The 16294-nt window shown below is 31.8% G+C and overlaps 3 protein-coding genes across 5 annotated transcripts; 2 read left to right on the forward strand and 1 right to left on the reverse strand.

Moving 5' to 3' along the window:
- The first annotated feature begins 547 nt into the window (after positions 1–547).
- Positions 548–2429, forward strand: LOC114400492 (GDSL esterase/lipase 5-like). The gene is made up of 5 exons (XM_028362962.1): positions 548–845; positions 938–1059; positions 1391–1615; positions 1707–1962; positions 2043–2429. Exons 1-5 carry the CDS (start codon positions 584–586, stop codon positions 2276–2278), a joined length of 1101 nt encoding a protein of 366 aa, XP_028218763.1. The 5' UTR covers positions 548–583; the 3' UTR covers positions 2279–2429.
- A 907-nt stretch (positions 2430–3336) lies between these two features.
- On the forward strand, positions 3337–4588 carry LOC114398930. The gene is made up of 3 exons (XM_028361017.1): positions 3337–3341; positions 3556–3726; positions 3901–4588. The coding sequence occupies exons 1-3, from the start codon at positions 3337–3339 to the stop codon at positions 4517–4519; spliced, it is 795 nt and encodes a 264-aa protein (XP_028216818.1). The 3' UTR covers positions 4520–4588.
- Positions 4589–5013: 425 nt separating this feature from the next.
- Positions 5014–6863, reverse strand: LOC114400493 (alpha-ketoglutarate-dependent dioxygenase AlkB homolog). Of its 3 annotated transcripts, none has more exons than XM_028362964.1 (3): positions 6611–6863; positions 6126–6406; positions 5014–6050 (listed from the first exon to the last, which is right to left on the reverse strand). In XM_028362964.1, exons 2-3 carry the CDS (start codon positions 6180–6182, stop codon positions 5172–5174), a joined length of 936 nt encoding a protein of 311 aa, XP_028218765.1. In that variant the 5' UTR covers positions 6183–6406; positions 6611–6863; the 3' UTR covers positions 5014–5171. The 3 variants fall into 3 exon arrangements, with proteins under 3 accessions (XP_028218765.1, XP_028218766.1, XP_028218764.1); XM_028362965.1 differs by having other exon boundaries at positions 5014–6039; positions 6126–6434; XM_028362963.1 differs by having other exon boundaries at positions 6126–6434.
- Positions 6864–16294: the final 9431 nt, after the last annotated feature.

The following is a 16294-nucleotide window of genomic DNA, read 5'->3' on the forward strand; positions in this document are numbered from 1 at the left end:
CTTAAAATTTTTAAAATTTGCAAGATTAAAATAAGAAAGCACCCATTTTATATGGACCAAAGGTTATTTAAGCCATTTTATTATATGTTGATGAGATAAATTATTTTGAAATAATGTAATTGGTATAGTTACAATTTTAATTAATTTAAGTGAATTACCGTTTAATTAGTTCAATTGATTATAAATTATATTTATTATATAACCAAAATGTTAATTAAATTTATTATTTGTTTTGGTTGTTTAATTTTTTCTATGCATCTCAATTAAAAAATTTATTAATCAGTTTAGGGAAACTATTTATCTTAAACTTAGTCTTTACAGGCTCGATTCTCGTCCTTATTCAACTATATGCTAATATACGATTTGTACACTTGTGGGTATTCTTAAGTCTTAAGGAAGGAACTCACAAAATTCCACAATACCTTTTCAACATTTAATTGTTTATTCACATAATGATGAAATTTAATTTTTATTCCATGAGGTCAAACTGGCCTTTATAATTATAATTGATAAAAAAAAAGTGGCCTTTATAAACACAAGTTGCTTACTGTTGAGATCATTAGAAAATTGAAGTGAAACTCAGATGGCAAGTCTAAAATTCAGTTTCCTAGTTCTTTTTGTATGCTGTGGCATACTGATTCCAACTTGCTGCCTTGGTGATATGTGCCAGCCAAAAGAAAACGCTGCATTATTTGTATTTGGAGATTCATTATTTGATGTTGGAAACAATAATTACATCAATACTACTGCTGATAATCAGGCAAATTACTCTCCATATGGGGAAACCTTCTTTAAGTATCCAACTGGTAGATTTTCTGATGGTCGCGTGATTCCAGATTTCATAGGTAATTTTTGTTTTATGAGCTTAATTAATTAACTGCAACTAGCAATACCTTACTGCTTCTATACCTACGATAATATGAGAACTTTATTGCAGCTGAGTATGCTAAGTTGCCTCTAATCCAACCATATCTTTTTCCTGGTAATCAACAATACGTTGATGGAGTGAATTTTGCATCAGGAGGAGCTGGGGCTTTGGTTGAAACCCATCAAGGACTGGTCTGTTACTCTGTTGTATGTTATTGTTAACTAATTAAGTGCTTATAAAAAAAAATTGTTAACTAATTATGAATATTGTACTCTTTTGACTTGGTCATTCACTTTTATATCCAACCGTACTTGTCTATGGTATCTATTTTAATATGAGCATGGTTTGTACGACACTATTTGTTATTTGACACCTAGTAAGATAAAAAATTAGTGAAGAAAAATATAGATATATAGGTGATATTATATGATCGTAGGAAAAAGGATAATGAAAAATAATAGGTGTTTGTACTTAATTAAAAGGTCTTCATATATCATTGTTCATATTGATATTTAATTTCAGGTGATAGATCTAAAAACTCAACTAAGTTATTTCAAGAAAGTCAGCAAGGTATTGAGGCAGGACCTAGGAGATGCAGAAACCACAACTCTGCTCGCCAAAGCTGTTTACTTGATTAGCATTGGAGGGAATGATTATGAAATCTCTTTGTCAGAAAATTCGAGTAGTACACACACTACTGAGAAATATATAGACATGGTAGTTGGTAATCTTACAACTGTGATCAAGGTATGTAGAAGTTTCTTACAGCTTGTGGAATTCTAGAATCAAAGTTCAATTTTCTACCATTCTTACTGTTTTATCTAATATGAAACATTAGGGGATACACAAGACAGGAGGGAGGAAATTTGGGGTTTTTAACCTGCCAGCTGTGGGTTGTGTTCCATTCGTGAAGGCACTAGTAAATGGATCGAAAGGTTCCTGCGTGGAAGAAGCTTCAGCACTAGCCAAACTACATAACAGTGTGCTTTCTGTGGAACTTGAGAAGTTAAAGAAACAACTAAAAGGATTTAAATATTCATACGTCAATTATTTTAATTTAACCTTTGATGTTATAAACAACCCTTCTAAATATGGTAGGTGACTGCAAATATTATTTATAGTAAGTGAAAATTTAATCTCATCTGATTTTGGTACATGATGGTTTGTTGTAAAGGGTTTAAAGAAGGCAGCGTGGCATGCTGTGGCAGCGGCCCTTACAAGGGATATTACAGTTGCGGGGGTAAGAGAGCAGTGAAAGATTATGACTTATGTGAGAATCCTAGCGAATATGTGCTTTTTGACTCGCTTCATCCCACTGAAATGGCTCATCAGATTGTTTCCCAGCTTATATGGAGCGGAAATCAAACTATTGCTGGCTCATACAGTCTGAAAACACTATTTGAAGAATAATCCAACCGTTTTCAATTAAATAAATGACATGCTTATTATGTTTTTTGTATTATAAATAAGGCAAAATAAATGTATTCGGCAGTTAAATTGTGGCATCTTGATGGATTAATGAAGCAATACTTTCATAACAGTGTGCCATTATTCTTGTATCTATTGACTAGTCCTCATAATATTTCCCTCCTTATCACTCCCTCTCTTTCTCTCTCTCATCCATTAAGAGATAGTAACATATTGTCAAGTCAATATAATGCGTAATGGACATTGGAAAACTTTGCTTCCGATAAGTTTGAAACGTTTAAAAGTGTCAACTAAACAAGGCAGGAGAATGCCATCTAGCAAATGAAATTCAATATTCGTAAGTAAAAGGGGTCAATGGAAGGCAGCAATGCAGTCTTAAGAATTTATTCGAACCTTAAAGCGTTATTACAACTACACATACTTGGATGGCAATAAACAGAAGGCAATTAACTGGCAAGTAGAAGTATTTTTTATTTTTAATAGTATATGTGTAATTGTTTCCATAACGGGCAAACATTGGCCATATATTTATCCTTGTTGCATAATTTTACACACTGCTTGATATATATTTGGTCAGGTTCTTGGGTCATTTTCAGCCGCAACAGGCAAAACCAGTACTGTGGGAGCTAGGGGTTATATATATAAAACCAGAAAGATTTTATAACCAGTAAATGTTTAAATTTCAAGAAGTTAACGGATATATGCTTGTCAAATTTCAGTTATATTTTCCTGGTTAAATCTGCCTTCAGTTCAGAGCTTAATTCTCAAATTGAAAATATTAGTTAAGCATATGGGTAGAACTTATAATGATTTTACAATATAAGGAATGCAGAATACCTTTCTTCTTGTGTTGTTTCACATATGAAAATTAAATTTGTGAAATTTCTTAAGTAGTTTGTGGTGGTGCTGGTATCAGTATATGCGTACTGAAAGCATTTCTCATGTTTTTCCCCTTTGCTCTACTTAAGTTTATGGTAATTGTATTGTTTTTACCCCTCAGATTGCTGCTAGCAATAATTAAAGCTCCTTACTTTCTTCAGATGGGGTTTTCAGTGAAATTGAGACATGTTGGCTTTAATTAGGATCTGTATAACAGCAATATCATATAGACAGTGTTTCCAACTTGTCCTTGTTTTATTTGGATGCATGCAAATGAATACACATTATGTACCCCTTATGAATTATTATATTAATTGATACTGCCCAAAGAGTGACTTCTTTGCCGAAAGATTGATAATTCTATTCCTTGACTTTGGTAGGTCAACTATTAAAAGATCTCTATCAGATGGCAATATTCTTTGTGAAACTGACTCTAAAACTGATCACCTCAATATAAAGATCAGGCAGATATATAGGGGAATAGCTTCTCAGGTTGTACTAGAAGCCCAAAAAGAAGCATCTGCAGCAGCAATGACAGTTAAATGCCTAAGGTATATAGAGTTTTTTTTTCATCTAAACTTTGACACACATTTGTCCGCGATTTGCTGCGATATCAACAAACGCAACAAAACCACAACACAACCGATATTTAGAAACTTGCACATTAGTAGTTAATTTTGGGGGAGAAATGAATGCCTAATTACCTCTTCATCTTTGGTTTTCAGTATGTTTGCCAATATCTGCTCTTCTGCATCATCAGAGAACCCTCATGCCACACTGAACAAATTTTTTGCCCTCCAGCAACTCATGGACCAGCCAAATGGTACAACTCAGTCGAAAGATAAACCACTTCAACTATATAAGATTCCAACTGCGGCAGAAAAACATAAATCGGGCAAGACGGCAGGTGTGATGCCTGTTAAAAGCACGTCAAAGACTCCAAAACCCTTAACCAATCTATCAAGAACTGAGAAGCAAGAATGGGCCAAAGAGGATGGCACCAAAGAGATCAATGAGCTGAAAGAGGTCTTTTTAAATGAAACAAGATCATGGTTTCTGATGTACTTGAAAAAGACATTAGATGCTGGGTTTTCCATTGGCTCCCAAGAGAAGGGCAAGGAAAGTAGGGATAATGCAGGAAGACAGATGGAGCAAACCAACCATTTAGCTCTCACGTTGTCACACCTTAAGCATGCAAATGAGTGGCTGGACAAATTGAGAAGCAGTTCTAACTCGGAAAGTGAAGGGCTGGTGGAGACTGTTGACAGGTTGAAGCAAAAAGTTTATTCTTGTCTGCTTGTACATATTGATTCCGCTGCATTAGCTTTGGAGAACCGAGCTTGATTCTAGGTCAAGAAACTGCTTCACAACAATATAACTCTAATTCTATTTATTAGTTAAATTATTAAACGGGATTGAGCCAAACATTGATAATGAGAGCTTGGATTACTCTGTCTAAGTGCAATGTTGATCTATGATGCTATTTGTACCCACCCCCCCCCCCCCCAAAAAAAAAAAAAAAAAAAAGAGGTACTGACTTGATGTTAAATTTCAATTTCTCTGGTAGATGAAAAATAAAGAAAAGCCGTTTATGGCTCTTGTTGACATTCAAAGTTGAGTTATTAAATGATTTTCTTGTGGATATCCATAGTAAGATACAAGTACGCCAGAGTCAAGCACATCAGAAAGCTTTGAATTCGATGGATAATAGTGCTATTTAGATCAAGTGCAAAAACAATACCTGGTTCTAAAGGGAAAGAACATACTTTGTGGTTTGACAAACTAATAAATCCAAGCATAATAGCGGAAATGCAATAATAAGAGAGGGACACATGATAGAGAAGCAATGCAACTAAAAACTATAGAATTTAAAAAGCAATAAGAAACTATAGGTATCATCAAAATTAGTAGAGCATTAGGAGCATTGTTGATTTAGTCTGTATCACATAAGAGACTTTACAAAATAGGTAGCAATGCATAGAAAGGCATATATAATTTAGTACCGTCTAAAGGTAAGATTCAAGCGACCAGGGCGTAGATTAGTATGTTGGAGCAAGAGGTTGGGGGCAGTGTTTGGATGAATAGAGGCGACGCCATGGAATATATTTCTAGAGGGGCCACCAAAGATCAAAACATCACCGGACTGGAGTAGCAATTTTTGAGGCTGGTCGAGATCCCTGTGGTCAGCGTAGAGGAAGTCAGCAGAGTCTCCAATGGAGAAGGATATGACGGGCAAGCCTAGGCGAAGACTATCTGGACTTTCATCCTTGTCCTGATGAAGACCCAGACGGCCGGTTTGGGAGTAAAAGTTGACAATGCAGATGTCAGGGGAGATGGAGGGAAGGAGGGCATTGGAATCCTTGAGTGCACTGTGGACATGGCTGTGGAACTCGGGAGGAATTTGCGGTGGCTTTGCTCCGTCAAATGGGCGTCGGTCTCCGTATTGACCGGACTGAGGATCCCAGTTCTTTCCGAGGCACATCATTTTCAAATGCATTTTGGTGTCTTCCCCGTAACCAGGCTGGTAGAATCCTCCACTTCCCACCCCCAACTCCCTGCATCTTTTCACTATCATCTCCTGATCGCTTAGTGACAGGTAACCCTTCAGAAACACCATCCCAGGCCTTAATGATACGACCACATTGCTACGGCTATTACTAGACTGTCTCTTTTCTCTGTTCTTTAAAAACAAAGGAGGTTTCAGAACAACGCTTCCAGCTTGTTTAGGGGGACATATATCGAACCCTGATGCTGCCGGCTTATCATCGCCAATACTTAACTTTCCCACTCTCATTTCAACAGAATCAGAATCAGCTGATGAATTCTTCTCCTTACTGCCACTACCGCGCTCAGATTCCTCATATCTAACAACAACCTACACATACCCATGCAACATATCACCACATAAAAAAACCCTAATTACATTAACAGTCAAATCAATATGAATTACCGGTGCAGTGGATGGAGAGTGACGGCCGCGACCACGACCACGACCACGAGGTTCCATTGCTCCTCTCCTTGCGTCCAAAAATGGTACTATTTATAAATTTTACAGAGTGTCTTGCGGCTTTTCGTTTACACCAGTTCAACCCCAACCCCCGCGCTTCTATGCTTTACTCTTCCTCGATATCATTCACATTTATTAAAAAGAATAGTACTATTTGAAAATATTTACTACTTCCTTCATCTTAGAAATATGTTCGACACCACCTTTCTGCTTTTGGGGAACATCTTCAAAAAAAAAATTTCTCTTCAATATCTAAACCACAATAAATTTTCACAAATTTGTTAGCACAGTACTTTAAAACTTATGCTACCCAAACTAAAGTAAGAATAAAGGCTGCAGAATTTCAGATTGAAGGGCACTTTTTTTTAATATCATGCACAATTTTTTTTTAAATAAAAAATGATGTATACAAACAACTTCACGCTTACCTAGCTTTCGATATGCAGTATCCAACGCACACTTGCATTCTTCACATAACCAGAATGTTAAGTCTCATTTTAGCTAAAAGAACCGTGCAAAAATGCAATAGAAGCTAAGAGGTAATATAAAAGGATCTTGTGCTAACAAATTTGCTTCGTTCTTGAATCAAAACTTAAAATAAGGAGAGAAAAAGAGGGAAGGATCATCGGAAATATCTTTTCTCAGTTGAAGATGGTCCAGGAAAAGGAGAAGGGAAGAAAGAAAACAGGAGAAGAAAGGAGAAAATAAATTTCAAAAATTACAAATTAATCCTTCAACATTTGAATGATAAATTAATCTTACCTAATCAATTACTAAATTGCCAAAAAAAATAATTTTTCATCTTTCAACAAAATATACATTTACGAATGAATTTGAGTTTATATATAGATGAAAAAGAATAATAATTTTATAAAATTAATCTTAATATTAATATTACATTTAAAAAATAAAATAACACTTATTAGAGATATTAGTAGGGGGAAAATTAATATTATATTAAAAAAACAAATAATCACTTATTTAGGGATAATTTTTTTTCTAACGCGAAACTTATTTAGTTATTTTGAAACCATTTGTTATACGTTTCTTTTTGGTTTGTTTCCGAGAGATATACTCGTCAATTTTGATTCTTTTCCTACCAAGGGAGTATTAAATATTACGGGACTTTTTCCTGTAAATAAAGAAAATAGCATCAGGAAGTAACCTCACATTGTTACAGTATATTTTTAGGAATTAGAGTAATAGTTTTTTTTCTCTTAATCTTAATTAACTTATATTATTTATATTTAAATTATGTTTCACAACACATTTCAGTAAATTTTTATTTTTTATATTAGTTAAAAAAAAATTAATTATTCGGTAACCAATTTTTTAATAATTTTTATTATTTTTTAAATACTACTTAAAATAATATTTTTTAAAAAAATAGCTTCTAACTTTTTATATTATCTTTCATTTTTATTTTCAGTATATTTATCAAATTTTCTAATTATTCTTTTTAAATAAATCATAATTATATTATTTTTTATTTTTTATTTTTTAATTACTTTAACAATTAATTTTATCAAAAACTTATAATTTAATAAGTTAATTTTTTAATTTTTAACTAATTTTATCAAATATAAAAATTTAAATATAATTAAACTTAATTAACTAGACAAATCTCAGTTGGACGCTAAGAAAGTTAATTTCAAAATACCATATAGTAGATAATAGATGTTTCTTGTGCCCAAATTAAATTGTATTTTATAAAAAGTATCCGTGGTCTAAAAAAAACACGAATACTTCTGACTTTACGAGGGTAATTTATCCACGACATCGAGCATGCGCAACCAACTATTATAATAAAAGGTAATTGTCTTGTTTCTGTTATCTTATATCGTTAATAGTTAATTCATGACATCACAAGGAAAATAATGCATTTTGTATTGGACAGCTAAAATAAATTACTACCAGCGGAAGTGGAAAACTATTTATGATTTAGTTTATTTTTTTATTTTAAATTATTAATATTTACAAATTTCAAATTTTATAATTATTTTTCACACATGTTTTCATTTAAAATAATTAGATTTAATTTTTATGAGGTATACTACATTTATAATTTATTTTTAAAAAAATCAGCAAACAAAAAATAACATTTAAATCTAATATTAAATTAAGGAATTTTAAACTAAATATATTAATATTTATATTTATTAAATGTTTCTTAATCCGTATACACTAATTATCCTTAAACAAGTAATTATTTTGGATCAGAAATAGTACAAATATAAATAGAGAAGAAATTATATTTACAAGAGAATATTACTCTCTAAAATATTATTTCCAACACACACTCATACATTATTATTAATACTAATAAGTAAGAATATTATTCTCTAAAATATTATTTCTAACACTCACTCATACATTATTATTAATACTAATAAGTTGGTTTGAATTACATTAGATTTGATTTCTTTAAATAAAATTCTGGATTCAAGTCTTATAAATGAAAATATATGATTGAAAGGAGAGAATTTTAATAAAGGTAGTCAAGTTTCCTAAACAAAGTCGATAAATATTTCATACCAATAACATGATTAAAAAAATACATTTTTATTAATTAAAATTTATTAAAACTTATAAAATCAGAAATTAGACCTATAAAAAATTATGATTTTTAATTAATTTTAACTAATGGTTGAATATGTTTAAAAATATGTCAGTGAATATGTTATTAGTATTTCTTTTATATTTATATAATTTTATGCTTTATATTTTCAATCATATCATATAATATTACATTTTAATTGTAAAATTGCTATACAAATAACATTTTTGTAAAACAAAAAACATTTTTAAAAAAAAAATCAATACTAAGCGAAATTATTTTTGATTTTGTTATGAGCAGAAATTCTGCTCTATGGATCCTAGCGTTCGAGGTCTAGGTACCTCCAGAAAAAGAGATTATGGAGAGGAATTTTCTTATTTTTATTGCTTGCATTCCATTACATCTTACATTCGTATATATAGGCACACGAATGCTGAATTGTTATTCTAATTCCTCTACAGGTCCTAAGGAGCAAAGGCCAACAATTGCAAATAACCGAATAACAGAATAAGATTCTGATAGCAGACAAGTATCCTCACTTTCCACTAGCAGGCTGCCAGCTCAACGTTTAGGAGCAAAGGTGGTTACAAAATCCTTCAAATGATGCGGTTTGCTCAATTTCCTTTTGGCCCTGAGGTTAGTGCTTGTCTCCTTCTTGTTTGCTAGTCATTCTTCTATGTTGGGTTGCTTCATCATAACATTCTCCGGCCCATCAAAAACACCTTGTCCTTAAGGTGTTGGCTGTAGAAAGATTGAACTTGGATCCCAAATTAGAATGGGTGTAGGAATGAGTGAATGTCTATTAATGGCACGGAGGCAGAACCAGTTAGCGGCATCGCTGTACAAGATGACGCTGTCGTGGTGGACCATGTTGCAGTGGTTGTGGCGGTAGTGTTGGTGGACAGTGCGAAACACCTTTGACAAAACCACTTGCACCGCAACGTGTTTCGTCACCCGAGGGGGCAGCATGGACGAGAACTCCGGCGCTGATACTGGTCGTGACGACAACCACACCACTTGCGCCGCACCTTGTGCCATCGGCAGAGGGGGCACCTCTGATGACAACTCCAGTGTATCCAAAAGGACAAGTTCCTCCACGGCGTCGCTGGAAACTTCCTCGTCGGCGTGGTGGCTGGTGATCGATGAAGAAGATGGGATCGGGATATGTAGTTTCAGAAGAATGACATTAAGTTTGGAGACTATGGAATCGAGAATCACGATGGAATGGAGTTGAGCGGCAACGAGGTCGACAATGACAGCTTCGAGACGGTCCAAGCACTCTGAGGAGAGTTCGTCGTCTGCCATTAGAACTCAATGAAAGCACCAAATTGTTATGACCAAAAATTCTGCTCTATGGATCCTAGCTTTCGAGGTCTAGGTACCTCCAGAAAGAGAGATTAAGGAGATGAATTTTCTTATTTTTATTGCTTGCATTTCATTACATCTTACATTCGTATATATAGGCATATGAATGCTGAATTGTTATTCTAATTCCTTTACAGGTCCTAAGGAGCAAAGATCAACAATTACAAATAACCGAATAACAGAATAAGATTCTGATAGCAGACAAGTATCCTCACTTTCTCCAGATCATTCTTAGGGTTGCTTCATCATAACAGATTTGGAGAGAGCTTTTTAGAATTTTAAAGACATAATTGTAAAATTTGTCATCTTATTTTATTTATTTTATCAAATTGATATTCCTATTTTTTAATTAGCAAATTAAAAAAATTAAAAAGATGGATTTTATAAAATAGGCAAGACAGGCGACGAATTTTGCAGCCAATTTTAAATGAGTATTATTGGTTAGTACGGAAAGCTTTGATGTACGCGACGACTTCGCGTATACAAACGAATATTTTTATTTATTTTGCGTGGTTTTCGCCGAACTCCCTTTTTTTTATTGCTTGACTTTTCGATAATTTAATGAAACATATGTACTTTCGGTATTGGTGAAATTTTTTTTCCTATAACTAATAATGACGATTTTAAATTATACTCTATTTTAACAATCTCATAAAATAGTGCAACCACAGCACCACACGTTGTGACAAATAAAATACTCCTTAATTAAAAAAAACGTACTTAATTTTATGTGTTTTTTAAGTTACAAATATATTTATAGGAAAATTTTTCTTTTTAATATTTAATACAATATTTGAGACTCGAACATGATATTCTTAATTTTTATGTTTAGTTTCTTTTAGTTAAAAGTTATATTTTCGAAAATAGAATATAAATACATAATCACTAATTACAATAATAATTAATAATGTGACAAAATAAATTACAAAATTGTTAAAATATATTTTGATAATTTTAAATTAATAATTTTAGATTTTATTTTTAAGAGAAAATAAACTATACATTACTTGTATAAAATAATTTTATATTAACATCTAACTATAAATCATATATTAATTTTTATAATAATTATTTTAAAAACTATTCTTATGATAACTTTTTTTATTGATAAATAGTGTAAAACTATTTTATATTATTAATATATGACTATTAAACTATTTTTAGAGTGTTATTTTTTATATTAATCACATTTTTAATATTAACTGTCTACTAACTTAACTCTTACTAATTTAATTCTATCCAAATATGTTGGCTTTCCTTCAAGTCAGTTTCTACTCTCGCTATAGAATCCATATCAATAGGCTTCAGTTCATGTAGTTTCGTGTTGTCTCTTGGTTCAGAGCTCATTCTCTTTTGCTTGTTGATACCAGATTCCTCTCTCATCTATGTATTTCTTTTCTCAGGGGTTTGTTGTTTCAATTTTTTTTCATTGATTTGGTTACGATTTTGATTTCATTGGTGGAACCTTTTGTTGGGACAAATTTAATACTATCTGGTAGTTGTACTTTTGCAAAGACTATTTTGAGGAAATTTTGAGGAAAATTAGAGCAAGTGAAGAGAAGCTTTATAAACCCTAATTTGTTGCAAAATCAAATAATTTATTGCAAAATATCTTTTATTCTATCATTCAATTTCCAATTAATGTACCAAAATTATATAATCACTCAAAAATTCTAGTTCTAGAGAAAAACAGAACACAAGCTCGTAATAAATTCAAAGAACAAAAATTTGGTTCTCAAAATATGGAACGTCACCAAACAAACAACAATGTGGAAGCTTCTTTTACTTGGCTTCCCTGTTTTCATCCTCTCATTGTGTTGCCAAACGCAAGTGCAACAAAGAAAACTATGAAATAGTTTAAAAAGGTTCCCATAATGCAGTAGTCTCTTCATCACACACCACAACGCTTAAGCTCTCAAGCTGAAGTAATAATTTATTACCACGTTGGATAGTCTATGTGGCACTAAAATTGCCAATAATGCACCTCACTAACGGCGTTACTTTCAAATATAACGGCAAAGACTATTTTGCAATACTTATGCAAAGATAGAGACTATTTTTTACATTTCGAAAAGATATGGACTAATTTGTAAAATGGGTATAAAGACAGAGACCAAAATGCCTATTCACTCAATATTTAAAGTTTGCTTTTAGTTTTGTAAAAAAATTTGTTCGTTTTTTGTTATTATAAAATTAAAATGTCTAATTTTTGGTTTGTATTTTAACCAAACCTACGTTGTAGGTTGTACAACACGTGTTACTCCCTCGTTGGCTACTCCATGCAGGCTCATCCAACACGCACCCCTTGCTTACCTAACCTTTATCTTCTTTGTAACATTTTTTAACCTCTTTTCTTGTAACACAGTTAGGTGTTGGTTGGTGGTTGATAGTGGTGGTATGTAGTAGTGGTGCACGCTGCTCGCTTCATTGTCTTCCGGTGCCTCTCTGACCGTGCCAGAGACTTGGCATTCTCACTATTGAGCATGGGAAGGCCTTCATCTACCTTGTTGTCGTTCATGGAGCATCCTCTGATAGACAGACAAACATGGTGCCATTGTTCCCGGGTTGCGTCTTCCATGACTGGCTCGGCATCATCCATGAGTCTAGCGGAGAAGGCTCCACCAAGCTAGAGATGATTGATTGCTACATTCAAACCCTCGCTAAGGTTTTCGGTAGTTCAAGTCCCTCCCTCCCTCTTGTTCTTCTAAAAATTTAATTTTAGTTCCAAGATTTTTGTTGTTTCCATTTTTCTCAAGTTTTTGTTTCCATGGTTTTGGAGGTAGAAGAATAGAAAAAGAATGTGTTGATGCCACAATGGGTTCTTAAAGGGTGTTGTCAAAGGAGTCTATAGGGTGTTGTGAATAGGGGCATGATCCTGGTTGGTTCTTATAGAACTTTCATCAGATATTTGGTGAACATTGGAATAACGATTAATGTTGCTTTACAGAAGAACCTTATATTGTTTCAACAGTGCAACTTGTAGAATTTCAAGCCAAAAGATAAAGTGCATGCATATTGGAAATTATATTTTTATCATTAAGGTGTAGGTGACTTAAATACAAAGTGAAAGATTGTATTTTACTAGATGAACTTTAATTGAATGGATGCATTGAAAGTTATTTTTGTTTCAACTTTCAAGAAAAATTATTTATTATAGTTAGTGACAATCTTCACTATAAATAGAGAAGAGAATTAGTGGAGAAACAAAACACATGAAGAGTGTGTGCGCGAAGAGAGATTGTGAAACAAAGTCACTTTGTTGAGAGAAATGTATCTTTGTGCGAGAGTGTTATCATTTCTTGTAACCATTGAATGGGGTACTCGAGTTTGTAGAGTGATACACTATTTGGGGTGTGTTACAATCTTGCAATCATTTTTGTGATAGTGAAATACTTTTTTAATGATTTCACGGACGTAGACAAAAGATGTCGAACTAATAACTATAATGTATGTTGTTATATGATTAAAAAATGGGTTATTTATTTGGTCATCAAAATCTGCTTCAGGAAGTCTTATAGCAAGGTGGGAAGGGCTCGAGTCTTATGATCTGAGATGGGTAGAGCTGAACTTGTAAGGAACTTGTAATGCATATGGTTGTTACGTGTGTGAAGGGATTTTTTGCAAAAATAAAAAATAAAAAAATCTTAAAATTCATGTCAGTTTTTAGTCGCCACAGAATTATGATTTGATTTTTTATAAAAAATTTATTATAATTTGTGATATTTTAAACTCTCGAAATTACATGTTAAAATTTAAATTTAAAAAATATCACTAATTTCAATTTCATCCACGCTTAATTTCAAAACAAAAAAATAACATATCTTAATTTTATGAGAAAAAAAACATATCAAAATTTTTATAAGAATGAATTCCAAAAAATATTTCAATATTTATAATAATAAAAAATATATTTTAACCTTTATAATATATGCGAATAAAATAGACTTTTTTTTTAAGAAGGAAAAAAGATAAGTTTTACTTTTACTATCTAATCATAGATTAAACAAGTGGTGTTGACAGGAGCCTGAACAGTAGAATCAACAAAAACTACCGAAACAGAAAAAGAAAGGGAGGCCACCAAATCTAGGCCCTATCAATGAAAAACATATAGGCCACACCCGTAGCCGAACCATGTAAAAAATCTTACAAACAGTATCCAGTAACAACACAGTCTCCCTCACCCAAACAATGTCAAACTAAAGAAGAATCAGCTTTATTAACCTTAGCCTTGATCCAGCTCCACGCATTAAACACCACCAAATCGAAGACATGATGGATAAAAGGTTGGGCATTGTTGAAGATGATATCGTCCTGATGCAACCATAAGGACCAAACCACAAGCCATAACATGTTTATCTTGTTCCACCTCACTCAAGGTCCCAAAATGCCGACTAAGATGAGATTTTGGAGAGTTGGGCAACACAATAAGTCAGCCTGCCCATCCATAATGATTTTCCTTTTCCTCAAATTGTCACGCGTGGGTATACTATCGAACAGGACTCTCTATCTAAATACCTGAACCTTAGCGGGTGATTTGTTGAATTTTTCCCTCGGGTAATCTTTTATTATTTATGTGGAAACTAAAAAAGATTAAGTTAAGTTCTAATCTAAAATAATTATGGAAGGTTTTAGAATTTATAACATGATTATTAATGATAGAAAAATATCTTAATTTGTATGTAATTTTTTATTTATGTAATTTTATTATTTAACAAATTCACTTAATTTGATTATATAAAATAAAATTAACTAATAATAAATAACTAATATAATTATTAATTCACATTCATTATTAGAATTGAAAATTTTAATATGATTTAATTTTCCTCAAAAGATTAAACAGATTATAGTCCACGTATGCGTCCTGTGTTTGTACGAATTCCAAACAGAATATCCCTCCACTGCTAGATGCTTCCAAATCCAACTATCAGCCATGTTCTGCTTTAGTTGAACCAAATTAATTGTCTCCTTAAGGTCCTCCAACAATGCATTTTCCCATTCCATAAATGGTTGCCTCCACGTTAAAACCCATTCCCCATGAAGAACCACCCCGTTTTCCTAGTTCCTAAATAACATAATTTCGGATCTAAAATGAAATAGAGCCACATTCCTTTATACACTTATCCCCTACCCATTTTGTATACCTCAGTATATACTAATTATTAAGAGGATAGATATCATTTGGATTCTTAATTAAAGGCATGAGAAAGTGATAAATTGATGCTTAAAAGATGAAATTTTTTAATTTAGTAATCGAATTGTAAAAAGTATGTAAGATTAATTATGTCATTAAATTTGTGAGACTGTTTTATTATTAAATTATAATATTCAAAAATCATTTTGATAATAAATTATATTTATGGATGATCAATTTGATACTAAAATATTACAAAATTAAGTGACTAATTTGTCATTAATTAAATTACATGTAGAAGTAATTTGTTGCATTCTTTCATGTTTATACTAAATTTGAATTTTTTATTTTTTTAATAATTAATATGTTATCATTTAATACTTTTAGAGAATAAAATAAGTATTTATCCTGCTTATTTAAATGTTTTATTTTCTAATATCTAACAACTATCATATCAAAGGAGAATAATTTTTATACATTGTCCTCTGTGTAAAAATAGTTAAATTGATAAATTAAGGTGACAAGTGTAATATTTTTGGTACAAGGTTAACCTTACTAATTTGGGCTTCATCATAAAGATTTATAACATATTTTCTCCATTATAAATAAAAAATTATTTCCTGAATATTTTTTTTGACATTCATACCACTTTTGTCACGACATGATATACATTAATTAATTATGAATTATTATATGAAAAATTATTATATTTCTAATAATAATTTTAAAAAACATAATTAAATGATTGTATAAATAAAAATCATTATACTGAAAATTTATTAAAATTAATCTCATTCTTTGATGTAGACGTATTCTAAATTAACTTAAAAAAAAGACACATTCTACATTAGTGACGCGGCAAAATCAATAATTGAATCAATAAATCCTATATATATATATATACTTTCGATAGGTAAACCAAAAAGTTAAAAAGTCAACGTGAGACCGCGCGAGGTTTAAAGATAAAATAGTACAATTATTGATGATAAAATAATAGGTAGAAATGAATGAGGGTAGCAAGATCTGACTTGTGTGCCTATAAAAGCCAGTGCAAAA

This window comes from Glycine soja, chromosome 19, assembly GCF_004193775.1.
Source record: "Glycine soja cultivar W05 chromosome 19, ASM419377v2, whole genome shotgun sequence".
Lineage (NCBI taxonomy): Eukaryota > Viridiplantae > Streptophyta > Magnoliopsida > Fabales > Fabaceae > Glycine > Glycine soja.

What these genes read in the sequence shown, in the direction of transcription:
- LOC114400493 (XM_028362964.1), bottom strand. Translation starts at nt 6,182, where the DNA reads ATGGAACCTCGTGGTCGTGGTCGTGGTCGCGGCCGTCACTCTCCATCC. An exon ending in ACTCTCCATCCACTGCACCG is followed by an intron (nt 6,051 to 6,125) that starts GTAATTCATATT and finishes GGGTATGTGTAG; the next exon opens with GTTGTTGTTAGATATGAGGA.
- LOC114398930 (XM_028361017.1), top strand. An exon ending in ATGACAGTTAAATGCCTAAG is followed by an intron (nt 3,727 to 3,900) that starts GTATATAGAGTT and finishes TTTGGTTTTCAG; the next exon opens with TATGTTTGCCAATATCTGCT.
- LOC114400492 (XM_028362962.1), top strand. Translation starts at nt 584, where the DNA reads ATGGCAAGTCTAAAATTCAGTTTCCTAGTTCTTTTTGTATGCTGTGGC. An exon ending in TTGAAACCCATCAAGGACTG is followed by an intron (nt 1,060 to 1,390) that starts GTCTGTTACTCT and finishes ATTTAATTTCAG; the next exon opens with GTGATAGATCTAAAAACTCA. An exon ending in AAACAACCCTTCTAAATATG is followed by an intron (nt 1,963 to 2,042) that starts GTAGGTGACTGC and finishes TTTGTTGTAAAG; the next exon opens with GGTTTAAAGAAGGCAGCGTG.